The sequence below is a fragment of the Arabidopsis thaliana genome, chromosome 5, assembly GCF_000001735.4.
Source record: "Arabidopsis thaliana chromosome 5, partial sequence".
Classification (NCBI taxonomy): Eukaryota; Viridiplantae; Streptophyta; class Magnoliopsida; order Brassicales; family Brassicaceae; genus Arabidopsis; species Arabidopsis thaliana.
This window is the reverse complement of record NC_003076.8, coordinates 1,460,212-1,483,815: the sequence shown is the minus strand read 5'-3', so window position 1 is coordinate 1,483,815 and position 23,604 is coordinate 1,460,212. Positions and strand designations below refer to the sequence as shown.

Here is a 23,604-nt window from a genome sequence, read left to right as displayed (position 1 = left end):
GCAACCAAAAGCAAGGAAAGACGCGTGGAGAGGAAAATAATAACATGATTTTTCATCTAATTAATTAACATCATTTAAACATCTTTTCTTCTACCACTCGTACAAAACACATTAACTACGATTTTGTTAATATGATAGAAACTCTTCTTAAAAGAGCACATATTTCTTGTTCTTTTTTTTCTTGTAGACTTTTAATGCAGTTAACTCTTTTTAGTTACTTCTCGTGCACGTAAACCACAAATACATTAATTATAATATCCATATCAAAGTTAAAGAAATGGTGAAATCAAATGGGTGTCTCATCATGGCTTCGCTCTCTTCCCCTTCACACGGCCTAATTTCCCTCCCTGGGATCGACATATAATTGAGGGTGTCGTGTATTGTTCACATGTCGGAGACCCTAGAGACCCTGCTATCTCGAATGCCACTGTTTACTTAACATGTGCCGGCTCAACCACTAGCCTCTCTAAGCAGTGACCAATCCCGCCGGTGCATTTACCATGGTGCTCAGCATCTTAGATAATGCTTTGTTGGACCCTAGTTTCTGCGCTCTCGGAGTTAATCTTCCAGTAGGAAATTGCAACCTTGTCGTACCAAATGGCGTCCTCTGCCACAGTTAAACTGGTCATTGGTCAACGTCATTGTGCCTAATATTGCTGATTTCGCCGCCAGCCCATTTACCAGTCGCTGATGCAAGGAGAACCTTAATGCAATTGATATACGTGTAAAACTGTTTTATTTGTTTTGTGTTGATTTTGTTAGTGTTAAAATCAATGATATAAATTTTTGTTGACAAAAAAAACTTGTGCTAAGAATGTATTATTGGATAAAAAAACAAATTCTGCTTCGACAAAAATAAAAATATAGAAAATTGTGCCAATATTGTTTTTTTCAGCATGGCCTTGATATTCTATGCATGCAGTTTGATTTGATTAACATATCAAATTTAGTTTTCGTTTAATTTCAACATTGTTTTGTTGTTTAGTTTGTATTTGTGTTGGATTGAGCACATATAAACCGGAGTTAATTTGCATTTAACTTTTAATGTTTCTATTCGTAGGAACTAGGAATACACAAATCCCAGTCCAGATCATACGTAGCTACGCAAAAGTATCCATAGACTCGGACCTAATTTTTTTTTTTTTCCTTCTAAAGATTTTATTGATAGAATGCGGTTGAGTTATACATCACCGATAAGGATCGAAATCCTTTCATAAACAATGGAAACTCTCACTAAGACCCAAATTGAAGGAAACATATAGAAAAAAAACTTTACAACATAAGCTACAAAGATAAAGTTAAAGAATCCAAAGCAACAACACTGCAAACTTTTCCTTACAAGCATCCGACTAGCACTTCCATAAAATATTTCAGCGTTGAAGAAATGCAACTTACATGAACCTTGAAAAGAATCCAAAATTAGATCACCTTCAAAATGAGGACCCGAAAAGGGAGCTAAACCGAGCTCACACAGTCTCTTCCACAGCAAAAACAAAGACAAAAAAACAAAAAGATCAGAACACATAACCTAACCACAACAGTTGCTCTAGTAACCAACGAAAACGAGAGGCGGGGGATTAAAGAAAAACCTTGGGATCAAAAATTAAAAAAACGCAAAAGAGGAATGGCGGTTGGAGCGTTAGACCATAAGCCTTTGTTGTAGACTTACTTTCTCATACAAATGAAGTTTGTTAAATGAATGCCTCTTCTATTTGGGTTGGTTGGGTAAATAAAAGGACCTTTTCCACCCAACAAAAAAAAAAGAAAAAAAAAACTTAGAAGACCCTTGCGTGGAGAGGAAAATAATAACAATAAGCTTCGCATGATTTTTCATCTAGTTAAAGTCGTAAATATTACTCCAAATTCACATAAAAGACGGTTTTGTCAATATTACTATTATTATAGAAACTTTTCTAAAAAATAACACATATTTCCAATTCCTTTTCTTGGAGTTAATTCAATCAACACCTTTTAGTAATTCAAAATTTATCGTGCACGTAAAACATAAATACATTATAGGAAATATTAATATCAGATATAACCTTGAATAGCTTATAACTAATACATCAGAATCTGATTGTCACAATCAGATTGTGAGACGCGAAGTCAAAATTTTAACAGTAGATTGAAAAAGCATTCCGTAACAATATCGCATAACTAAATCTTTCATTTTTTTTTCCAATATAAATACCGCTCTCCATAGGCTTCTTTTGACACACAGCCAAAATACATTCCATAATTAAACAAAGTAAAAAGGAGAAAAAAAAATGGTGAAATCAAATGTTTATATCACTTCCATACTTCTCATACTTCTCATGGCCATAGCCATGGCCTTACTTTCAACTTCTTCCCACGGTCTTTCAATCGCTGGCCTCAGCCTAGGCCAAGGCCAAATTTACGGAGTCCTGCGGTGTAACATTAGCGGAGACCCTAACGCCCCTCCAGTTTCCGGAGCCCCCGTTTACTTAAAATGTGATGGCTCAAACACTACCATCGCTGACGCAGTGACAAAGCCGGACGGTACGTTTAGGGTATTGCTCAGCGCCGTACAAACGGTTTTGATTAGCCCTAGTTCCTGCTATCTATTAGCTAATCTTCCAGGGGGGAATTGCAGTATTTACGTACCGGACGGTGCCCTCACTGCCACATTTACACTGCTCCGAATCATCCAAACGAATGCCACAAATATCGCTGTTTTTACCGCCGGCCCATTTGTTGATGAAATTGTCTGATGCGGTCGTCGCTCTCTTACCGTGCCAAAGGGGATTTTCATGCATGCTATATAATAATGGTCATACGTTTTACATTTGAGGTGTCGTAGGGAGAAATAAGTGAGTTTATGCTCCACCACAAAGCTTAATTATAAGCAGCTCCCTTTTTGTTAAGTTTCCATGTGTTGATAATTATAATTATCAAATGTATAAATATTACTGGGAATTTTATATATAGTGTGAGTTCGTCGGTCGCATGTGGCTACTCATCATGTGATGTGATATGCTACGTGCCTACGTACAAACAGTGAAAATAAAGTCCAATCTTCCCCCATTTACAACTTCATTTGTATTATATATGGTAAGTAATAAACAGAAAAAAAAAAAAAACTGCATTACAAAAAAATATATAAATTTGTATTATATTTCTCAAGTTCTAACAAGCTTTGATCACTATGCAGGCAATGGGTCTAATGTCCAGACGTATAGATAACTGGGGACATGTAAGTGACCAGATCATACCTTCAACTGTATTAACGAGTCTGATTTTTCTCGGATCAGTGGTCCGATGTTTCCTCTGGTGAATTTACATTGGTGGCTTGCTTGGTGGAGCCGCAATTACATGGCTTCTATCTAGGACCACAGTGGAAGTATGAGTATACAACAAGAGATGGTCGAAGAGTCTTCAAGGAAAGTGCTCCTATTCCGATACTTTTGCGGTGGAGAAATGAATGGCAACGACGTTGATGCAAGACCAACGAAGCTGAACACTTTCTCTCTCAATGCCGTGTGAATATAGGGATCGAATGTACTTAAGTAAATCATTCTTTTGGTTAATATTTTTTTTGTGACTAAAATATCAACAATTAAAAAACTGATTTATGTGAAATATGTAGATGCAATCTTTAATCAGACAACTACACAAAAATGTATAAATGAGTAAATGTTTGTATGATTTGCAATGAAATGACAATGAATTATTTGGGAACTAGTGAAAGAAGTAAAAAAACGATTGTAAATCGTACTTGTATCCTTAAAACATTGAAAAAGAAGTTGGTAAAAAAAGAAGATATGAATATGTATAATGTCTTAGAATTAAGTTGAGAAAGAAATATCCTAGCAAAATCCGAGAAAATTAAGATTGTACTTTTGGCATCCAAAAAAAAGAGCGAAATCCAACACCAGATAGTATAGAAGAAATTAAAAACAACCGATGCCCCCAAAGGAGTGTTTCATATGACTTGATAGTTCTGGGCAATCAGCTGCGTCCTCTGCACAAACCTAGGAGTCGCACCACCACCTCCTCTCAGAGGAATCATTCCAGTCACCTGCACCGTTTTGAACAAGCCTCTCATTTGTAATCCAATATAAAATGCCTTCAAAATTCTCATATAAACCAAAATATGGAACTTGGGTTTTCTCCAGAGGACCAAGATTCATACCTTCAAGCCACTGTAGGTACTTGTCGCTGCAAACTGAACAGAGATGGGGAAGAACACCGATGAATCCACTGGAGGCACAACAAACTCCATTGAGCCACTGCAACAAGATTTTTTCATGTATTATTTATATACGCATGTCAAAACAAAACTCTGAAGTATAGTTTTAAACTGATGATATCATCATTAGTTACCTGCGGTTGGAGTTGTCAATAAGTAGTATAGACCATTCCAGAACAGAATTTCTTGGGTCGTACCTAATATTATTCACAAAGATATGAACCATAAGATTTGGATATAACAATCATGACTTTCATCTCAGAACAAATAAACAGATAACCAGAGTGAAAAAAGCCAAATTCCATTTCAAACCTCCACTCCCCATCGCATTGTCTAACGCTTGGTGCCTCTCTCAGAGCAGGAAGTGGTACGGAGATGATGACATTAGTCAGATCAAACATGGACGAGGCTTCGTACTCGAGGCTGACATATGTCTCGTTTCCAGAGACTGAAGGCCAGCAGTTTACTGCATCAGACAAAAGATTTACATCAATGGGACAAACATTTACATGTAAACCTGTCAAAAAACAGACACGATAACCTCCACAGCCTTACTTGTTAGTGGCACCATAGACTCGTCTGCTCTTTGCATTCTCCACCTGAGAAGACCAACACCATCTCCACCTTGACCAGTGGGAAATGGCTGATCAGGTCTCTTCAGCCCTAGAATATTCTCATTATTGAACATATCTCGGTTGATGTTGGGATGGGTCTTGAAAAGAATTTCGGGATTTTCACCGGTTGCAATCTGAAGACAAAGTAAAACATAGATGTATTCATACAAAGATAAAATACAGAAAGTGATGAATTCAAGAAAACTGTAAAATGCATAGGAAGCTCTTGGAAATAGTTAAGAAAGAACGTTGGAGTACCTGGACTTGGACAAATCCATCTTCTTGGTTAAGAATTTGAAGTGACAGGGTTCCCTGCATATCAAAGCTACTAAGTCCACCATCTCGTCTCAATGCAACATTGAGCTTCTCTTCAACAGTTAATGTGAAAGGATCAGTTGGAGGTGGGGCAGCTGCTTTGGATTGGCCAGTAGGCTTAACATCTTCAATGACGTCTTCACCTTCTGCTTTAAGGGACTCCATTAACTGGTTCTTTCCCGACTTGCCAAGTTTCATGCCAGAACTCTTAGGAGGAGCAGTAACAGAAGACCGTGATCGATCTGTGAAGTTAAGCACGGTGGATAAGAATTTCAAAACAAAGAGATTATCTAATCGAAATCAAGTATATATATATAGAGGCGCTTAAGAAACCCGAGATGGAAGGGCATTTTGATTTGAATACTTGGGATTGAACGGTCATTTGTGAATGATCCACTAGTTAAAGCACACTAACCTTTTGGTTTGGTATTGATAGGGTCGACATCTGAAATCATGCCAAACCCAGAACCACTTCCATAACCACCGCCGCCACCACTGGATATGCTCAATTCATTGAAACCACTTTCAAGTCTTCCAGATCCCATTGAACCCATGGACGAAAATCCTCCTGGCTTATTCTTTTCAATCTAGGAATTACATAAGAAATATTAATAGGAGTTACAGAAATAGAATACAACAGCAGGGTGCGCTCCTGTCATGTACCTTGCTTTTGTCAATCTCATTAGCCTTACGCTTCATCACGTCCTTAGTGTCATTGATCTTGCTCTGCATAACCAGTTTATGCAACTTCTCCTCATGACTTTCCATTTCACAATACTGCTTCACCTGGGCAACTGTCACACTTTCCTTGTGCCCAAGAGATATGACTTCATCAAATGCAAATATGAGCTCAAAAGATGCCCTGGAAATCCCTTCTTCATCTAAAGACATGGAATACTCAGGTACCTAGAAACAATCAAATGATCAAACAGCACTTGGAACACTCACTTTTCAAAAGAACTAAGAACCAGTACACATCCAGAGTCAAGGCAATAATCTCCTCAAATAAAGTAGCAGAAGTAAAAAAAAAAGAAAGAAAGAAAGAAAGAAGCATACAAGTTTGGAGAGCAAAGTAAGGGTGGCCAGGTCTTCTAGAATGTTACTCTGCTTAGTTGTAACAAGAAGCAGGAACAGAGCTTCAATAGGCTGATAAACATATCGCACATTCTCCGTCTCGATATAGGTATGCTGCTTTCCCATTCCAACCAGCTTAGGAAAAGCTGCAAGTAGACCTTCGATTCTGATACGGGACATATCCACATAGTGTCTGGAAACAATCACTACATAAAAAAGAAGAAAGTTAGAAAAAACGCAAAAATATTGAAAAACGAGAATTCGAAGACAAAGTCAAAGATAGATGAAAATAACCTTTCCCAGACTTGACCACAATGGCAGCAGCAAGCACAACCTATAAAGCACAGGTTCCAACTTTAGAAAACGCGCCAGACACTCATCAAACACTAAAGTTAACACCAAATTGCGAAGATGCACTAAAAAGGAAAAAGAAAAAAACCAATCATAGAACAAAAGTCAATACCATTTTGATTATTCAGGCTCGAACAATCTCGGCGATTATAAGAAAGGTAATGCGAATCTGAAATACAAAGAACCAATGTTAGAGTAAATCCAGTTAGAGCGAGATCAGAAGAAACAAACGGGATTTGATCTTCAGGATCATAAATCACGTAATAGAGGAAGAGATCTCGAATACACGAATCCAAACGAAACTAGACTAGCGAATCGAAAATATAAAAAGAATTCATCGCAGATCCAGCGGATCTACGAGCATCAGAGGCTCATAATCGAAAAACATAACTGTAGAATCAAAATCAACACAAGCGGATCAAATTCATGAAACAGGATCGCGAAATTTAGAAGGAGGAGAAAATTCTTAATAATGGAGATCCACAGAAATGTAGCCAGAGAGAACATTCATTCAAAGGAAAACGAAAATCATCACCATCAGTGAAGGCGAAGAGCGAGAGAACAAGACGATACCTTGGGAGTGATCGAAGGAGATGAAATCACCAGTTTCTTCTTCACAAGCTCGCCGAGTAAAAAAGATGAAACGAGTCTCAGATTAAATCCTGGTGTGTGTGTTAGAGAAAAGACGATCCACAAAACAAGGACAAGTAATCTGGGCCGTTTCAGTTCCTTATTGGGCTTTCCAACCCAGTAAATGGAAGAAAAAATGCCAAAAGGGCAAATTCGTCATTGGTGCAGACCGACGACATTCGGTTTAGTCCGGTTGAATTTTGAAAGGAATGTACTTTCATGTATTGAGATTTGTAGCAATCAATCATCTTCAAAAGTCAATTTCAGTTCTAGGGTTTTAATTTGATACGAGGTCAGCGAATCCGGCGACGAATATCCGCCACTAGTAACTCTAGCTCAGGTAGGTTACTCTCTCTCTCGTTTTCTTTCTTTATCTGGTTTTCACTTCGTCCACTTAGAAGTATGCTCATTTGATAAATTGGCATTTGACCCCAGTTCAGGATTTAGGATTCTGATTATCTCTCAATACTTGATTAGTTTAGTGCTTAAGTTATTAGTTTTTGGTATGCCCACTTGCGCCATGTTCGTTTCTAAAGCAATGAGATTATTTTCATTTAAAGATCTGGAAAAAAGAAACTAATGGAGACAACGGCAAATGAAGATGGATTTTAAGGGTTTTTGTTCTTAGTAAAAAAAAGTTATCTTCTTTTTAATTTTCTGAGACTTTAATTGCTAGAAAGTTATAGGATTGATTCAGATAGTGGAATCAGACAACTTTTTCTTTTATGGGCGATTACTCATTTTTGTTCTTTGGTCTTCTGATTGTTTAGTTTCTTAGCAGATGATTTAGTCTTCTCTTTTGTGATCCTTTTTTGCTTTCCTTGGAAGTGTAGGTAAGGATTTGTGTCCATGGCAGCTTTGCAAACGCTTCGTGAATGGATCGGTATCCAGCAGTTCCCACCTGCTACTCAATCTAAATTGCTCGAGATCCTTGGGAAGTATAAAGAAGAGGTTCCTTTCTTGTTTCTAGCTTCATCTGCTTTCTGTTTGTTTCTTCTTGTCTTAGAGAGATTTAAGAAAGAAAAAAAACTGGTGTAGGATGTGAGCTCGCTAACGGTCCTTGTAATGGGGAAAGGTGGTGTTGGAAAGTCATCAACTGTGAATTCAGTTATAGGCGAGAAAGCTGCTGCAGTTAGTACTTTCCAGGTGCCAAGTTTAATGCTCTTCTCATGGCTTGTCTTTATGACTATTGGCTATCTTTCTTTTAATTTTTCTCATAGAAAGTGTGTGATTTTCCCTCTTTATAGTCTGAAGGACTGAGGCCTACCTTGGTCTCTCGCACAAGATCGGGATTTACATTGAATATCATCGACACTCCTGGTCTTATTGAGGGAGGATATGTGAATGATCAAGCCATCAACATTATAAAACGGTATGATGAACTGTTTCCAGGTCTAAGGAGTTACTCTCCTAATTTGGGGCTCATTTGTGGCATTTGTATTAATTTGGATTCGTGGATGTTGAATTTGAACAGATTTCTCCTCAACATGACTATAGATGTGCTACTATACGTAGACCGTTTGGATGTGTACCGGGTGGATGACCTTGATAGGCAAGTTGTCGGTGCTATAACTGATGCATTTGGTAAAGAGATATGGAAGAAGTCTGCTCTTGTTCTCACCCATGCTCAGTTCTCTCCACCAGACGGGTTAAATTATAACCACTTTGTCTCCAAAAGATCTAATGCTCTTCTAAAAGTTATCCAGACAGGCGCTCAACTGAAGAAACAGGATTTGCAGGTATAGTTTTTTCCTCCTTACATAAATGTCTGTAACGACCTTGATAGTAGTCAAGTTAATAGACTCACTTACCTCTGATCTTTTATTGTAGGGTTTTTCTATTCCTGTCATTCTTGTTGAGAACAGCGGAAGATGCCATAAGAACGAAAGCGATGAAAAGGTCAGTTGATTGGTTTTGTCCACGTTCTCTTTTTCTCGCGTCTTGTAGTAGTTGGACCAATCTTGAAGTCGGATTTTCCAAATTTGTGACAGATTCTTCCATGCGGGACTAGTTGGATTCCCAATCTGTTCAACAAAATCACAGAGATCTCTTTTAATGGCAACAAGGCGATTCATGTTGACAAGAAACTGGTCGAAGGGCCAAACCCAAACGAAAGAGGAAAAAAACTGATTCCTTTAATGTTTGCATTCCAAGTAAGCCCCTCTGAACCATTCAGTAACAATACAGAATAAGGCTTGATCAAAACATCATGCATCATTTATTCATCTTTTGATGGTTTGAAAATGCAGTACTTGCTGGTGATGAAGCCATTGGTTCGAGCAATCAAGTCCGATGTTTCGAGAGAGAGTAAACCGGCGTGGGAGCTGCGAGACTCCGGTTTAGCAAGTCGAAGGTCTTGAGTTGTGGACACGAGTTTTGTTTGGTTTGTTTGTCTATCTGAGAGATTGTTCTGTAGTTGAAATTGTGATACAACTCGAGAAATGTGGTTCACAGATAATTACTGTCGCAAAGTTCTCTCATCTTAATTACATCTTCTTTAGCCTCTCGTAAATCGTAATTAAGAGCTACTCTCTTGGTGAAAATGATTAGAAGAGATAATTCCATTTTGTCATTAATGGTAAAAGTAACCGCTGCAGTTATTTTTGACGCGATGCAAGTTTTGAAATAAAATAAAAATTTGAGTTAAAGAAAAAAAAAACCGATGTTTAAAGGAGGAATTTGGCAAACGGAGAAGACGGTTCAGAGAAGATCGTTTACTCTTTCCTCAATTTCGAACAAAGTTTTCGAATTTTCCAACTCTCTCTAGTGAATTTAGGGTTCTGATTTCGACATTAGTGTAAAGATTTGTTTTTTATCCGAGGGGTGCGATTGTGTAGTCAAACCAGATCAAATGTCGGCATCAACGGTGTCGATCACCGCTAATACGGCGGCAGCGACTAGACGGACGCCGATTCTTGCCGGAGAGAAAAAATCAAACTTTGATTACCCTCAAAGCGAATCGCTTGCGAACGGTGGTGTTGGGGAAGCCGGTGGTACGAGTAGAGATCTGAGCCGCGGTGAAGCTACCCTTGATCGATCTCAGGGACAAGATTTGGGTCCTGTGACGAGAAGGTCTGTTTCCGCTGCGACGGGGACTAATACCACCGCTACGCAGCGCCGGACGCGGAAGGTTGCGACTCCTAAGTCTGAGAAAGCGCGGTGGAAGACAGTGGTGAGGATATTTGCGAAGCAGCTTGGTGCGCTTTTGATCATTGTTGGGTTAATTCAATTGACGAGGAAGATGATTCTCAAGGCTTCTTCTCCGTCCTCTCCGATTTCTTCTTATGAAACGGAGATGGCGTTTTCGGGATTGGAAAGCCGAATTGCGGAAGTAGATGGTCTTGTTAAGGCTACGACGAATTCGATGCAGGTTCAAGTTGAATTGCTTGATAAGAAAATGGAGAGGGAAGCAAAAGTGCTTAGGCAAGAAATCGAGAGGAAAGCTTCTGCATTTCAGAGTGAGTTGAAGAAGATAGAATCTAGAACTGAGTCACTAGAGAAGTCTGTAGATGAAGTAAATGCTAAACCTTGGGTGACGAAAGATGAGTTAGAGAGGATTTATGAGGAACTGAAGAAGGGGAATGTTGATGATTCTGCTTTTAGTGAGATTAGCATTGATGAATTGAGGGCTTATGCTCGTGATATTATGGAGAAAGAGATTGAAAAGCATGCTGCTGATGGCCTTGGCCGAGTTGATTATGCATTGGCTTCTGGTGGTGCTTTTGTGATGGAGCATTCAGATCCTTATCTTGTTGGTAAAGGGAGTAGCTGGTTTGCGACTACCATGCGGCGCGCTCATACGAATGCGGTTAAGATGTTATCTCCGAGCTTCGGTGAGCCTGGACAATGTTTTCCTCTGAAAGGTAGCGAGGGCTATGTGCAAATCAGGCTGAGAGGACCAATCATACCAGAGGCTTTCACATTGGAGCATGTAGCTAAGGTAATGATACTCTTGTACTGCAAACTATTTGTGTTGGTATCAGTTTTCTTTCTTGTGTGCTCTTATTACTACCTTTGGTGTTTGCATTTACAATGGTTTGATATTGAGATGCCTGGAAAAAATGACGCCATTTTCTTTGTGACTGTTGATGGCATGAAATTGTTTGAATGAGGCTTGAGATTAGTTTAGATCGGTTGCTGCAAAAGATCTGAACTGAAGAGGATTATGGTTACTTAATAAGTTTCGTCATCATCCAGTAGGTCTCGTCATAGTTCTCCAATTCTGTGTGTGCCATATGCCATTGACCTTTAGGAGTTTGTTTAAGATCTGTTTTTTTCTGGCATTATCTTTTGAAATTGATTACACAATACCACTCTATCGAAGTATCTCAAACCTTTGTCAAAGAGTTCAATAGTATGCATAAATAGATCCTTTGAGGGTTTTGGGTTATCTTCTGTTTCTATTTGCAACGACTGGAACTAGACTATTTTGTTTGTTTGGGGTTATTTCAATGACAATAACCGAGTAAAATGAAATAAAGAAGACATTTGGATACGCTCATTACTTACTGTCTCTGGACATTTTTGGGTCATTCTTATTTTGGGGATTATATATGTACACTGACCTGATGGATTGATGCATTGTGAAAATGAACAGAGTGTAGCCTACGACAGATCGAGTGCTCCAAAAGATTGCCGTGTATCAGGATCCCTGCAAGGACCGGAATCCTCAGCGGAGACAGAGAACATGCAACTTCTAACAGAGTTCACTTACGACCTAGACAGGTCGAACGCACAAACATTCAACATCTTAGAGTCATCAAGCTCTGGTCTAATCGATACTGTCAGGCTAGACTTCACCTCGAACCACGGAAGCGACTCGCACACTTGCATCTACCGGTTCAGGGTTCATGGGCGTGCGCCAGACCCGGTTCCTGTTGTGGGAACGAATCTTGATCAGGACTCTTCACCTGAAAGTGAATAAAACCTCTTCTGTTTTGTAACATTCCTTCATCCACATCTCTTTTGTTGCCTGTGTTTTTTATGGAAAGAAAAAGAAAGCATCAGATTCTGTGATTAGACTAGTAGAGAGTTGTTTGATTTGATTATGTCTTCTTTGTGTTACCTTTTGGTTTATTTGGTTGCAGAATACATAAATCAAGAAATCCAATTTATACTGTTAATCTTTAAAACGCATCTTACCTATCTTCTAGTCTCGATATGATAATAACATCATTTTAAAAGAATATCTCCAAATTGGTTTTGTTCTAGCAGAAATATACAGCTACGTTCAAACGTCCTATTCAATTAAATCACATCAAGTTCAAAAGTTTACCGAATCAAATAGTTTCTTTATATAATACCGAATCAACTAGTAGTTAGTTTTTATTCTTAAAATCGTTGAATAAAAGATACACACTTTATTGTAAGACCACAAACTAAAGTTGATCTTTTATTGGACTGCTCTAGGCTCTACGTATACCACACGCATATATATGTGCACGAAAAACGTTACTTTCTGATTGAAGTAATCAAAGTTCGGTCAAAGGATTCATATATATATAATGGAATCTATGTCTATCTAAGTATCTATAGACCACATAATAGAAAGAAAAATAAAACAAAAGATGAAAAGGAAGAGAAGATTTGTATAAATGAAAAAGCAAAGAAACAAGAGGGGCATATAAGTATCAAAGGAAGGGAACAGTGTTCTTGATTTCAGACTTTTTCAGAATATATTCTTTCAATTATTTTACTTCTTTCTTATCTTTGCTTCCTAAACTCATAAAGATCTCTTCTTTTAAAAAAAAAAAATATAAGAAAAACGAAGAGAAGACCGAAGCATTGCATAAGGTAAAAACAATAATAATTCCTTTCCGCTACAGTTTGTTAATTCTTTAGTGTTCGAAGACCAAATCTGAAGAAGAAAGCTCTTGAATTCTCCCTCATACCACGAGAACCATCTAAAGAAAGTCGCTTTAACTCTTAGAACAAAACATGTCGGATCCACTCTATATATTTAATAGTATGTCCCTCTGTGTATATATCTACATGTGTGTCTCTGTTTATCTTCAGAATTTTGTCGTCTCTGTCTCATATATTGCAGCTATTTCTTGGCTCTTTTTAAAAAAATTTTGCAGGGTCTCAATCCGAGATAGTAGTTGAATCTCTTTTAGCTTCAAGCAATCTCAGATCTTCAATGCCTACTCAGCAAATCCAATCCTTAAGGTATATACCCATAGTTATACATCTTTGTTTGTGTTTTTTTTCTCTGTATAGATTCTTGATTTCTTCTCTTATTTTTAGTTATCCCTCGAAACAGAGATGTTTATTTCTAATGTTTTGGTTTTGTGACTATATGAAGAGTCTTTGTGGCGACATGGAACGTGGGAGGAAAATCTCCACACTCTGGTCTTAATCTTGATGCTTTGCTTCACGTGCATAGTGAATTCGATGTATACGTTTTAGGGTACACAATTTCAAAATGTCTTGAGTATTTCTTGGATTAGTGTCTTGAGGGTTGTCGATTTAATCTTGTCTCATAGTTTTCAGGAGATTGTTCCATTGAATGCTGGAAATGTCCTTGTTCTTGGAGACAACGAGCCTGCTGCGAAATGGTTAGCGATGATCAATCAATCCTTAAACAAATCATCATCATCTTCTGGAGGAAGACTTAGCCCAAAAACTCCATCTTTTGGCGCTGGATCGATGTTCTTTGCGAAACCTTCTTTGAAGAAGATTAGTGAGAGTTTCAGAACAGAGTGCAGGAGAAAGCTGAAGATCTGTAACTGCAGCACTTTCTCTGAAGATATTGTAAGAAAGTATGGGAGAGAATCTTGTTTCAGATGTCCTGAAGGTCTAGTTAACCAATCCGGTGTACTTTCTGATGACGAAGAAGATGAAGATGATGACGATGATGATGAAGACGAGGATGAAGGAGGAGGAAAAGTTGCTTCTCTTGTAAGCAACCAAATGACGATGAAGTATGGCTTAGTAGCATCAAAGCAAATGGTGGGTATATTCCTTACTGTGTGGATGAGAAAGGAACTTATTCAACACGTTTCTCATCTCAGAATCTCCTCCGTCACCCGCGGAATCATGGGTTGCTTAGGAAACAAGGTACAGTACTTTACCACTTTCATACTTAAAAACCATAACAAGTAAAAAAAAAAACTCTGTTTCTGATATTCTCTTCTTCTTCATCATCATAGGGATGCATAGCTGTGAGTTTGCAGCTCTACAAGACGAGCTTCTGCTTCATCTGCAGTCATCTAGCTTCTGGTGAGAGAGAAGGAGACGAACGCCGCAGAAACTTAGATGTGATCGAGATTCTCAAGAACACAAGTTTCCCTAGAATATGCAGAACCTCTTTTACTCGTGTCCCTGATCGAATCACAAAGCACGAGTAAGATTTAAGAACACAAATATCATCGTTAACACAAATACTATTTTCTGCCTTGGCTAATCTTGGGGTTTCTTACCGCATTTTAATATCAGTCGGGTCATATGGCTTGGAGATTTGAACTACAGAATAGCTTTGAGTTACTCAGAAACAAAGACCCTCTTGGATAAAAACGCTTGGGACACTCTTCTCAACAAAGATCAGGTTTCACAATCGGTTCCTTTCCTCCCAAGAAATCAAGTTTTAGTGTTGATCACAAACTCAAATAAAAAGAAGCTAAACCGGTTTATTGGTTCTGAAACGAATTACAGCTCAAGATTGAAAGAGACGCAGGTCGAGTGTTCAAAGGATGGCATGAAGGAAAAATCTTCTTTGCACCAACTTATAAGTACTCTTATAACTCTGATGCTTACGCGGGAGACACTAGCAAAGAAAAGAAGAACAAGAGAAGAACTCCGGCCTGGTATATATAGTAAACCGGATATATTCTATTTCTGATTTTGATTGGTTTTGGTTCGGTTAATCTGAACCAGGCTTCTGTACATTTTCGTCAGGTGCGATAGGATTCTTTGGCACGGTGATGGAATCCGGCAGCTCTCGTACGTGCGCGGCGAGTCACGTTTCTCCGATCATCGGCCGGTTTGCTCCGTGTTTGTCGTCGACGTTGAGGTTTGCGAGGGTAAAACCGGAACTAGGAGACAATAACTTACATCAACTGTTGAAAAACGTCTTGGTAGAATTAAGATATAATCTTTACATTTATTACGATACTACCACTAGCGGGGCTTTGGAGCCCGCGAGAGTGTTTACTTTGACGTTGTGTTGTGAAAAAGGTGAACACTAGAGTAAGACCCAATTTCGTTAGAAATATTGGCCGACCAAACCAAAAAACTCGGCAAGTCTTGCGGATTGTGCATCACAAATGCTAAGTTGCCAACAAAACAAAAAAATAAAATTCCAGCTCTTTAATTTGTTTGCCAAATTGCCAACTAAGAAATTTTGTAATCTAGTTATATTTATGAATTATTTGTTACAAAATATATAAGGTTCTCAAAACATATTATGATAAAGTAATCTAATGTTTTCCATTAGTAACGTTTGATTTTTGGTTCTTTCAAAGCAACTGAGGTTTTGTGCATCCATAATATGATTGTGTGTAAATTAGACTTATATTTTAAGATTTGAGTTGAAGTCGTATCAAATAGCCGTATCCTTGAAGTTTCATTTCGGTTTAAGACTTTCGATAGACCAATATATTTTCTATCTACCTATTGAGGTAATCACGATATGATATATATATATATATTGATTAATCTCTTCGTGTGTTGTAATTTGACTTTTATTTAAAATAGAAATTAATCTTGGTAACCAACCAACATTAGGGAAGAGTATAATTAATTTGGAGGCTAACTTGTAAGTGTAACCAACAAAGTGATGATTTGAGATTACAAAAAAACTTATAAACGGGTCTTGCCTTCGCCCCGAAGTTCCGCAACACCTCACATGTATTCGTTTTAACTTCATTCTAATTAATCATTACGTATTCGTTTGTGAATTATAGACATTTTCATTGGTTTTAAGTTTGCTAGTTTATTGATATTCACGTATTAACCTAATATATAACCTATTATATATGTATTTGTTAAGTTTCATGGACATGGACCAATCCATAATTTAACCTAATATACGATCCTCAAAATTCAAAAATGTAAGAAATTTGAGGGGTATTGCTAGTCTTAATTTTAAAATGGTTATATGATTTTAGGAAAACAATGATATACTTTTGTAAAACTAATATTTTTCTAGACAGGCTATAAAACTCATTTTTTCGAAAAACTCGCTCTAAAAGTTGCAATATACGTAGATTCGACTCTAGAGTCATTAAATAATCACCATTCTCTATCGAACTATGTCATATTGTAATATCCATATATTTTGGTCAATGTACGACTCGACCACCTGATGAACTCCATTGGATCTTACGGTAACTTATTAAGAAAAGCATCTAAAATTTTCTATTATTTGATCAAAATGAAATAAGATATATATGTACGTGCCCTATCGCCCTATATAGTTGTATAAAATTGTGTATAATATTTTCTCGGACTAATAATTCCTAAACAAGGCAACATGCATTACATTATTCATAAGTTTCTCTCTCAAGCCATGCATTATAAATGCATATGCATATACCTATATCTCTCTCATACCATGCATACATGAACTAGGACAAACTCCTAGTAGATAACAAGACGGAAGAAAAAAAAGCTTAGAAAAAATGCAAACTCATTCTTCATCTCTCGTGTTCTTGGCTCTTCTCTGTCTGTCATGGGCTTTACTAGTCTCACCAACACGTCCTCCGTCACAACCTCCATCACATCCTCCAATACAGCCTTCGTCACAGCCGCCAACACAGCCTCCGTCACAGCCACCAACGCAGCCTCCAACACAGCCTCCGTCACATCCACCAACACAGCCTCCAACACCGCCACCATCACAGTCTCCATCGCAGCCTTCTCCACTACCACCAAACATCGCTTGTAAATCCACTCCTTACCCAAAGCTCTGCCGCACGATCCTCTCCGCCGTTAAATCATCACCTTCCGATCCTTACCATTACGGAAAGTTCACAATGAAGCAATGCCTCAAACAAGCTCGTCGCCTCTCCAAAGTCATCAACCGCTTTGCCCAGCGCGTGGAAGCTGATCCAGGTACGTCGACGGTGGAAGAGGTCAGTGCGGTGGCTGATTGCGGTGAGCTAGCAGAGCTTAGCGTCGAATACCTTGAAACGGTTACGGAGGAGCTGAAAGCGGCGGAGCTGATGACGGCTGCGCTCGTTGATCGTGTCACGAGTCTTCTCGGTGGCGTTGTGACTAATCAGCAGACGTGCCTCGACGGTCTTGTGGACGCTAAGAGCGGATTTGCGACGGCGATTGGAACGCCGTTAGGGAATCTAACGCGCCTCTACAGTGTGTCGTTGGGGCTTGTGAGTCACGCGCTTAACCGTAATTTGAAGAGGTATAAAGGTTCCAAGGGGAAAATCTTTGGTGGTGGTAACAAACCCGTTCGTGAACCTCTCGAGACTTTGATTAAGGTAATTTCGTTACTTTATTTCTTGTTTTGTCTTCGTAGGTTTCTAAATATTTTACTACCCAATTACTAATTTCAGCTAGACATAAACTAACGAAAAAGGCCTAGCCAGTAGATCATGTCGGAATGTTTAGAAATATTAAAGAAATTCCTACGTTCATATAGAGTAGGGGAACGAAAAGAAATTCGAAGAATATAAATTTAGCGGACCACTATATGTTATATAAATAAATTTCAAGTATATCTTATGAACCAAAACATAAATAAATTTTCGATTTATTTAGTGTAAATCTGCACATGCAGGTTACAAAGTTAGGAGTTTACGTATTAAGAAACACTCAAATTTTCCACATGGCCAGATGGCCTAGTCACATATTAGAAGTCAACGAAACTGTGAATATATCGAAAATGTATTCTGACTTTTAACTTTCAATTTATAAACATTAATATATGAAACTTTTAACAAAACTAAATAACGAATAAAATCACATGGGTCCATATGCTTTCTTCCGTACCAATCAACACTCTCACATGGATTCCCAAGTTAATGTACATCACTTTTGGAAGTATGATTTATGAACATGATAGTTAGTGTGTACGAAAATGTGCATAGTTTACTATTCTTATAAGCATTTAAAACTAATGGTAGAGTAACTAACTAATTTGTAGGTTTTACGCAAAACATGCGACAAGGGCAAAGATTGTCGGAAAGCTAACAGAAATTTAGGTGAGCTAGGAGAGACGAGCGGTGGATCGATCCTCGTAAGGGAAGCAGTGACCGTCGGTCCATATGAAACCGATAACTTCCCCACCATAACTGAGGCCGTTGCTGCCGCACCTAATCACACATTCCCGGAGCAAGGCTACTTCGTAATCTATGCAAGGGCAGGTCTTTACGAAGAATATGTTGTCATTTCAAATAAAAAAAGAAACATAATGCTTATTGGGGACGGAATCAATAAAACTATCATTTCTGGAAACCACAGTTTTATTGATGGTTGGACAACGTATAATTCTTCGACCTTTGGTACGTATCTTTTTTGTTCTTACATTTTCCTTGCATCTGAAATAAGTCCTAGATATCTTCATAGAGACTAGAAAATAAGAATAAATTTTGATGGCGTTTGTAGCGGTGGTGGGAGACCGATTTGTTGCGGTTGATGTGACATTCCGAAACACAGCTGGACCAGAGAAGCACCAGGCTGTGGCCGTAAGAAACAATGCGGATGGATCGACATTTTATCGATGTAGTTTTGAAGGCTATCAAGATACTCTTTACGTTCATTCTTTGAGACAGTTCTATCGTGAATGTGATATATATGGTAGGATATATCATTTTATCTTCAACTATAAACTAAAACAACAAGTCAAAGCAAGTATATATATTTTGAGGTTAAAATATAATCTTGTTTGTTACAGGGACCATAGATTTTATATTCGGAAATGCAGCTGCCATATTTCAAAACTGCAACATATATGCCCGAAAACCGATGGCAAATCAGAAGAATGCAGTGACAGCCCATGGAAGAACTGACCCAAACCAGAAAACTGGAATCTCCATCATTAATTGTACTATTGGAGCTGCCCCGGACCTCGCTGCTGACCCCAAGTCGACCATGACATTCCTTGGGCGGCCATGGAAGCCTTACTCGAGGACGGTCTACATACAATCATACATCAGCGATGTTGTCCAACCGGTAGGGTGGCTGGAATGGAATGGTACAACCGGGCTAGACACGATCTCCTATGGTGAATATGACAATTTTGGACCGGGGGCTGATACAAGTAAAAGGGTCCAATGGTCAGGATATAGCCTATTGAACTTGGTACAAGCCATGAACTTCACCGTATATAATTTCACTTTGGGAGACACTTGGTTGCCTCAGACTGACATTCCCTTCTACGGCGGTTTGCTTCACACCGAATGAAAATTTCTTAAAATATCATAGATACTTGGTCTTGCCTCAATTTCAAATGCAATAAAACATTATTCATTTTTGTTATTCGAAATCTAAATATGGTTTTAATTAATTACTTGCTACGATAAAAGATTGAACGGTTCATGTATTAGATAGGTATATCGATGTTAAATCTATTATCATCAATGAGAAAAAAAAAAAAAAAAAAAAAACCTATTTTGATATCATGATCATAAATAGGAACTTGATTGTATAAGTTGACGCATACATATTATATGATTTGCGTTAAGAAGAAACACCTCCGAAATTATATGAATATATAGAAACAAATTCAGACACTTTGAAATAAAGCCAATACAAGAAAATGTTTTAGAAGGGAATGTTGTATGTTCGTTATAAACAAATTAAAGAACGACTAGCCATGCATCAGTTTTCAGACCAGCCTTTTCCAGCAAAAAATATCAAAAATCAGAGTTGAAGGGAACTTTGGTAGCCGGCAACCAGTTATTGCCGTCTATAAAAGGTTTCACCGTAAACTTATTTGCTTCCTTCTTTGTTAAAGACGTCTTCAACCCTTGCCACTTAACCCGGTTCTTGGTCGATGCTCCTGGCCCGGAATTTAAGTACTCGGCGTAAAAGATCGTGTCTGGCGCGGTATCTCCTGTCCACGGTAACCACCCTTTCGGGTTGATGAATTTGTCCATGAACGACTTCATGATAACCGTTGTAGAGAAATCCTTCCAAGGCCGGCCTAGGAATGTTTGGATATCGGTTAAGTTATCCAAAGGCTTGATAGTACAATTGTGGATAGAAATTCCTGTGTTTTGGTTCGGATCTTTCCGGCCCTGAGCGGTTATTGTATTCTGCTGGCCTTTCATAGGACGACGAGGCAAGATCTCGCACTTTTGGAATACAACCGCAGCGTTTCCAAATATAAAATCAACGGTTCCGAGGATAACACAATCACGGTAAAACTGACGTTGTGCATGAGCGTACATTGTATCTTGGAAAGCGTCCATGGTGCACTTGTAGAACACAGATAAGTCTGCGCTTACCATTAGAGCTACGGCTTGATGCTTAGCTGGACCAGCTGTGTTAATGAAGCCCATGTCCCTAGCCATGAACCCCTTTCCAAACACAGCTAAAACATTACAAGGAAAAATAAATCAATCTTCTTTTTTTTTATAGAATATACTAGTATTTTAGTATGCTACACAAACACAAAAACTTTTCGTTAGGACAAAAAAAATCACTTGTATATATGTACTTACCAAATGTGGCGGTTTCGAAAGTGGGGGTTCCATCGATGAAGTTGAGTCCAGCAGAGACGATAGTCTTACTTTGTCCATCTCCAACCATCACAACATTCCATTTCGTCTTCTCAACCCTAACATTCTCTAAATAAACTCCTTTCTTCACATATATAATCGTAGGTTTCTCATTCTTCTCCTCCACTTCCGCTAAAGCCTCACCAATCGTCCGATATTTCCCCGACCCGTCTTTAGCCACCACGATAGTCGCTTTCTTCTTCAAATCACCACTCTCCAAAAGTCTCCGACCTTCCATCATCGGCAAGTCAGCTACAACGACTTTGGCGTTACCAGTCTCCAACAAACGACGTCGTCTAAACTTAACGGTGTCAGCGATTTTCCCTAGCCACGTTATGATCGCTAACGCATTGCTAGTCATCTCCGTCGAGTTTTTCAAATGGTTTTCTCCGAAAGTCGTTAAACTTGGTTTGTTCGCTTCCACTAACGCATCCATACACGTTTCTTGGTACGTTCCCACGGAGCTAAGCCACGTCCTTAGATCGTCAAAGTTCTTCAAGGACGACGTCATTGTTTCGTTGAGTTGATCAACGGCTAGCCCGATAAGCTCCACGCAAGCCCCCATTGCTGCTGACGTGGCGTTATCCATGTGTTCGCCGTTGGAGAATCCGTCGAGAACTTTCGAGAGCTCCGTGATGGTGACTTTGACGGCGTACTTGAAAAGCTCCTCTGGGCTTGATCGGCTCGCGTTTGGAGCCGATCCAAGGGTCTCGAAACATTTTTCTTTGTGCAATGTCACGTCGCACAGGGCTTTCACGGAGACTGATATTGGCTCTCCGTTATTCTCCGTCGGTGGTTTCTTGCTGTTATCGCGAGCTGTGGTTCCAACGACGGCTCCGACGACAATGCAGACGAGAACGATGGAAGATATAGCGATGATGGCAATTCTCTTCTTTGTCTTCCGACTTGCCTCAAGTTTCGCTTGCTCATGCTCGTCGAGTCTGCCGTAGGAGGACATTTTTGTAATTTCCTCCTAACCGGCCTCTCGTTTGTGAGATATTGAAGTTTTGTGTGATCAAATGTTTTTGATGTTATCTGTTTACTCTTGTAGAGAGGATATATAAGAGTCGACGATTTGTATTTTTAATTAAAGTGAATGATTAAACTTGATTTTACGCGGCACAAATATATATTTTGCGTGGGAGGCACTAAGATGAATAATTTGATCGTTAACATTGCGAGTGCTTCTCATGTTTCTTTGTGTATATGTTAGTATCTTTCTCGTTTTATTTTATTTTAAGATCGATCTTCCTGTTTATATGCATCATTATAATTAAAGTTAATAAGATTTGATTTAATAATAGTAGTCATTACTCTTTTTATATTATTTTCTCACTAAGCCATTCATTCGATTGTAGAATTCTGCTGGTTTCAATGAAGCTTTGAAATCCATATATAATATATGTAGAACTAGAAGTGATGAAATATAGAAATTGTCTTCTTTCGTTTTTTTTATAAAAAATCTTACAATTTGGCGTGTAAGATTCTCTTTATTTTATATTTTACACATATACTCGTCAAACAAAATGATACATTTTGTTTGAGAAATTCATCATAATGAATTATTTATATATTTATTATATAGTATATATCCTTCCCTAGGTGGGATCCAAATCATATATGTATGTTCCTTATAGTACTTTCACTCAATATTATAATGGTCTATGAGTTTTGTAACGAAAGTAGTGACGAGCACAATGTAAATTATTGGTGGTTTTTCATACATAGTCTAACGTCACCTTAAACGCTTAAATCTGAAAATTCTGTCTAAGAGCCAATCCCTCTAAAACGAGGAACGGAATTGGTTTTAGCAAGATCCATTGTCGATGAAGTCCTGCACCAAGAAAAAAAAAAACAGGTTATAGATCAGTTAAATATATAGAGTTAAATGATCACTTATACTTTTAGCAAAATGTTTTACGTCATGTATGATTTTGATTAAAGGAAACTACTAATCACCCCATAGAACTCTATTTTATGTAAATTGTAAAGCGTCAAATATTGTTTGTGTTTGGACCCGATCCTACAAAGATTCGAACACTTTGATAGGTAAGGCCACCTTCAATACGTATTAACCTAACGTTGGATACCGTGAAGACGTTATTTGATACGAAAAACACTTGATAAGTGGTCAATAGATAACCTAATTTGTAAAATAAATGAGCAAGATATCCTTTTTTTTGGCCTTGATACTAAGTTTTTTTTATTTTTTTTTTATTTTGTTGAAATCGACGTGTTGGTAAACGTCTTGATTAGTGGATGCAAATCTTTGTTCTGTTGAGTGTTGACCACTTGACAAGCACTTGTTAGTTTAAAACTTACTAACACACTCATTGTTTTTTTCGGGTTTCTGTTGTATTTATGGTTTTTGAGATTACTATAAATAGACAAAAGAAAAAATAAATTCAAATAGAGAAACTAGTGGTTGACAAAAATAAAAAATAATAGTAGAGAAACTAGTGAAAAATAATAACTAATGTAAACTCTAAACGTAAACACAAAAACAAAAACAATTAATGTAAATGAAGACTTGTAACCAATATATCTTTCTTTTATTTTGGTTCAACTTCAATAAACAAGATGTAACCAATACATCTAATATCAAAAACAGTAGGGATATCAAAAGCAAACGAAACAATCAGGATCATGTAAAGCATTTCAACAAGATGTTTACTGTAGTGTGCTTGATTTGATGTCTGAAAACAAAATCGCATTTTGTTTTTTTAGGATC

At 38.1% G+C, this 23,604-nt stretch overlaps 7 protein-coding genes and 1 pseudogene across 14 annotated transcripts; 6 read left to right on the top strand and 2 right to left on the bottom strand.

Annotated features, from left to right (window-relative positions):
* The first annotated feature begins 277 nt into the window (after window positions 1-277).
* AT5G05025 lies at window positions 278-691 on the top strand (annotated as a pseudogene). The gene has a single exon.
* Window positions 692-2,179: 1,488 nt separating this feature from the next.
* Window positions 2,180-3,044, top strand: AT5G05020 (Pollen Ole e 1 allergen and extensin family protein). Its single transcript, NM_120584.3, has one exon. It carries the CDS (start codon window positions 2,268-2,270, stop codon window positions 2,730-2,732), a length of 465 nt encoding a protein of 154 aa, NP_196121.1. The 5' UTR covers window positions 2,180-2,267; the 3' UTR covers window positions 2,733-3,044.
* A 574-nt stretch (window positions 3,045-3,618) lies between these two features.
* Window positions 3,619-7,283, bottom strand: AT5G05010 (clathrin adaptor complexes medium subunit family protein). 2 transcript variants are annotated; one of them, NM_120583.6, is made up of 12 exons: window positions 7,138-7,283; window positions 6,677-6,733; window positions 6,508-6,547; window positions 6,196-6,419; window positions 5,803-6,045; window positions 5,555-5,726; window positions 5,083-5,381; window positions 4,766-4,958; window positions 4,523-4,676; window positions 4,345-4,407; window positions 4,154-4,250; window positions 3,619-4,039 (listed from the first exon to the last, which is right to left on the bottom strand). In NM_120583.6, exons 2-12 carry the CDS (start codon window positions 6,677-6,679, stop codon window positions 3,944-3,946), a joined length of 1,584 nt encoding a protein of 527 aa, NP_568147.1. In that variant the 5' UTR covers window positions 6,680-6,733; window positions 7,138-7,283; the 3' UTR covers window positions 3,619-3,943. The 2 variants fall into 2 exon arrangements, with proteins under 2 accessions (NP_568147.1, NP_001031836.1); NM_001036759.2 differs by having other exon boundaries at window positions 7,100-7,143.
* A 98-nt stretch (window positions 7,284-7,381) lies between these two features.
* On the top strand, window positions 7,382-9,789 carry TOC34 (translocon at the outer envelope membrane of chloroplasts 34). Of its 3 annotated transcripts, none has more exons than NM_120582.5 (8): window positions 7,382-7,534; window positions 8,028-8,145; window positions 8,233-8,340; window positions 8,442-8,566; window positions 8,669-8,933; window positions 9,025-9,093; window positions 9,186-9,347; window positions 9,444-9,789. In NM_120582.5, exons 2-8 carry the CDS (start codon window positions 8,044-8,046, stop codon window positions 9,552-9,554), a joined length of 942 nt encoding a protein of 313 aa, NP_196119.1. In that variant the 5' UTR covers window positions 7,382-7,534; window positions 8,028-8,043; the 3' UTR covers window positions 9,555-9,789. The 3 variants fall into 3 exon arrangements, with proteins under 3 accessions (NP_196119.1, NP_974732.1, NP_850768.1); NM_180437.2 differs by lacking the exon at window positions 7,382-7,534 and adding an exon at window positions 7,797-7,831 and having other exon boundaries at window positions 9,444-9,703; NM_203003.3 differs by lacking the exon at window positions 7,382-7,534 and having other exon boundaries at window positions 7,535-8,145; window positions 9,444-9,787.
* Window positions 9,787-12,335, top strand: SUN1 (SAD1/UNC-84 domain protein 1). The gene is made up of 2 exons (NM_120581.5): window positions 9,787-11,134; window positions 11,792-12,335. Exons 1-2 carry the CDS (start codon window positions 10,046-10,048, stop codon window positions 12,116-12,118), a joined length of 1,416 nt encoding a protein of 471 aa, NP_196118.1. The 5' UTR covers window positions 9,787-10,045; the 3' UTR covers window positions 12,119-12,335.
* Window positions 12,336-12,744: 409 nt separating this feature from the next.
* On the top strand, window positions 12,745-15,589 carry AT5G04980 (DNAse I-like superfamily protein). 4 transcript variants are annotated; one of them, NM_001342799.1, is made up of 8 exons: window positions 12,745-12,987; window positions 13,275-13,362; window positions 13,499-13,603; window positions 13,680-14,253; window positions 14,346-14,539; window positions 14,632-14,740; window positions 14,848-14,999; window positions 15,091-15,589. In NM_001342799.1, the coding sequence occupies exons 2-8, from the start codon at window positions 13,334-13,336 to the stop codon at window positions 15,239-15,241; spliced, it is 1,314 nt and encodes a 437-aa protein (NP_001332351.1). In that variant the 5' UTR covers window positions 12,745-12,987; window positions 13,275-13,333; the 3' UTR covers window positions 15,242-15,589. The 4 variants fall into 4 exon arrangements, with proteins under 4 accessions (NP_001332351.1, NP_001078529.1, NP_196117.2 ...); NM_001085060.2 differs by having other exon boundaries at window positions 12,745-13,159; NM_120580.3 differs by having other exon boundaries at window positions 12,745-13,362.
* A 1,065-nt stretch (window positions 15,590-16,654) lies between these two features.
* On the top strand, window positions 16,655-19,737 carry AT5G04970 (Plant invertase/pectin methylesterase inhibitor superfamily). Its single transcript, NM_120579.3, has 4 exons — window positions 16,655-17,630; window positions 18,296-18,653; window positions 18,757-18,948; window positions 19,046-19,737. The coding sequence occupies exons 1-4, from the start codon at window positions 16,815-16,817 to the stop codon at window positions 19,552-19,554; spliced, it is 1,875 nt and encodes a 624-aa protein (NP_196116.1). The 5' UTR covers window positions 16,655-16,814; the 3' UTR covers window positions 19,555-19,737.
* A 12-nt stretch (window positions 19,738-19,749) lies between these two features.
* AT5G04960 (Plant invertase/pectin methylesterase inhibitor superfamily) lies at window positions 19,750-22,030 on the bottom strand. The gene is made up of 2 exons (NM_120578.5): window positions 20,817-22,030; window positions 19,750-20,686 (listed from the first exon to the last, which is right to left on the bottom strand). The coding sequence occupies exons 1-2, from the start codon at window positions 21,829-21,831 to the stop codon at window positions 20,007-20,009; spliced, it is 1,695 nt and encodes a 564-aa protein (NP_196115.1). The 5' UTR covers window positions 21,832-22,030; the 3' UTR covers window positions 19,750-20,006.
* Window positions 22,031-23,604: the final 1,574 nt, after the last annotated feature.

What these genes read in the sequence shown, in the direction of transcription:
- AT5G05020 (NM_120584.3), top strand. Translation starts at nt 2,268, where the DNA reads ATGGTGAAATCAAATGTTTATATCACTTCCATACTTCTCATACTTCTC.
- AT5G04960 (NM_120578.5), bottom strand. Translation starts at nt 21,831, where the DNA reads ATGTCCTCCTACGGCAGACTCGACGAGCATGAGCAAGCGAAACTTGAG. An exon ending in TTTCGAAACCGCCACATTTG is followed by an intron (nt 20,687 to 20,816) that starts GTAAGTACATAT and finishes GTAATGTTTTAG; the next exon opens with CTGTGTTTGGAAAGGGGTTC.
- TOC34 (NM_120582.5), top strand. Translation starts at nt 8,044, where the DNA reads ATGGCAGCTTTGCAAACGCTTCGTGAATGGATCGGTATCCAGCAGTTC. An exon ending in CTGCAGTTAGTACTTTCCAG is followed by an intron (nt 8,341 to 8,441) that starts GTGCCAAGTTTA and finishes CCCTCTTTATAG; the next exon opens with TCTGAAGGACTGAGGCCTAC. An exon ending in GCCATCAACATTATAAAACG is followed by an intron (nt 8,567 to 8,668) that starts GTATGATGAACT and finishes GAATTTGAACAG; the next exon opens with ATTTCTCCTCAACATGACTA.
- SUN1 (NM_120581.5), top strand. Translation starts at nt 10,046, where the DNA reads ATGTCGGCATCAACGGTGTCGATCACCGCTAATACGGCGGCAGCGACT. An exon ending in CATTGGAGCATGTAGCTAAG is followed by an intron (nt 11,135 to 11,791) that starts GTAATGATACTC and finishes GAAAATGAACAG; the next exon opens with AGTGTAGCCTACGACAGATC.
- AT5G04970 (NM_120579.3), top strand. Translation starts at nt 16,815, where the DNA reads ATGCAAACTCATTCTTCATCTCTCGTGTTCTTGGCTCTTCTCTGTCTG. An exon ending in CTCTCGAGACTTTGATTAAG is followed by an intron (nt 17,631 to 18,295) that starts GTAATTTCGTTA and finishes ACTAATTTGTAG; the next exon opens with GTTTTACGCAAAACATGCGA. An exon ending in GTATAATTCTTCGACCTTTG is followed by an intron (nt 18,654 to 18,756) that starts GTACGTATCTTT and finishes TGGCGTTTGTAG; the next exon opens with CGGTGGTGGGAGACCGATTT.
- AT5G05010 (NM_120583.6), bottom strand. An exon ending in TATCAATACCAAACCAAAAG is followed by an intron (nt 5,382 to 5,554) that starts GTTAGTGTGCTT and finishes TTAACTTCACAG; the next exon opens with ATCGATCACGGTCTTCTGTT. An exon ending in GTCTATGGTGCCACTAACAA is followed by an intron (nt 4,677 to 4,765) that starts GTAAGGCTGTGG and finishes TGTCTGATGCAG; the next exon opens with TAAACTGCTGGCCTTCAGTC.
- AT5G04980 (NM_001085060.2), top strand. Translation starts at nt 13,132, where the DNA reads ATGTCGGATCCACTCTATATATTTAATA. An exon ending in TCCACTCTATATATTTAATA is followed by an intron (nt 13,160 to 13,274) that starts GTATGTCCCTCT and finishes AAAATTTTGCAG; the next exon opens with GGTCTCAATCCGAGATAGTA. An exon ending in AAGAGAAGAACTCCGGCCTG is followed by an intron (nt 15,000 to 15,090) that starts GTATATATAGTA and finishes CATTTTCGTCAG; the next exon opens with GTGCGATAGGATTCTTTGGC.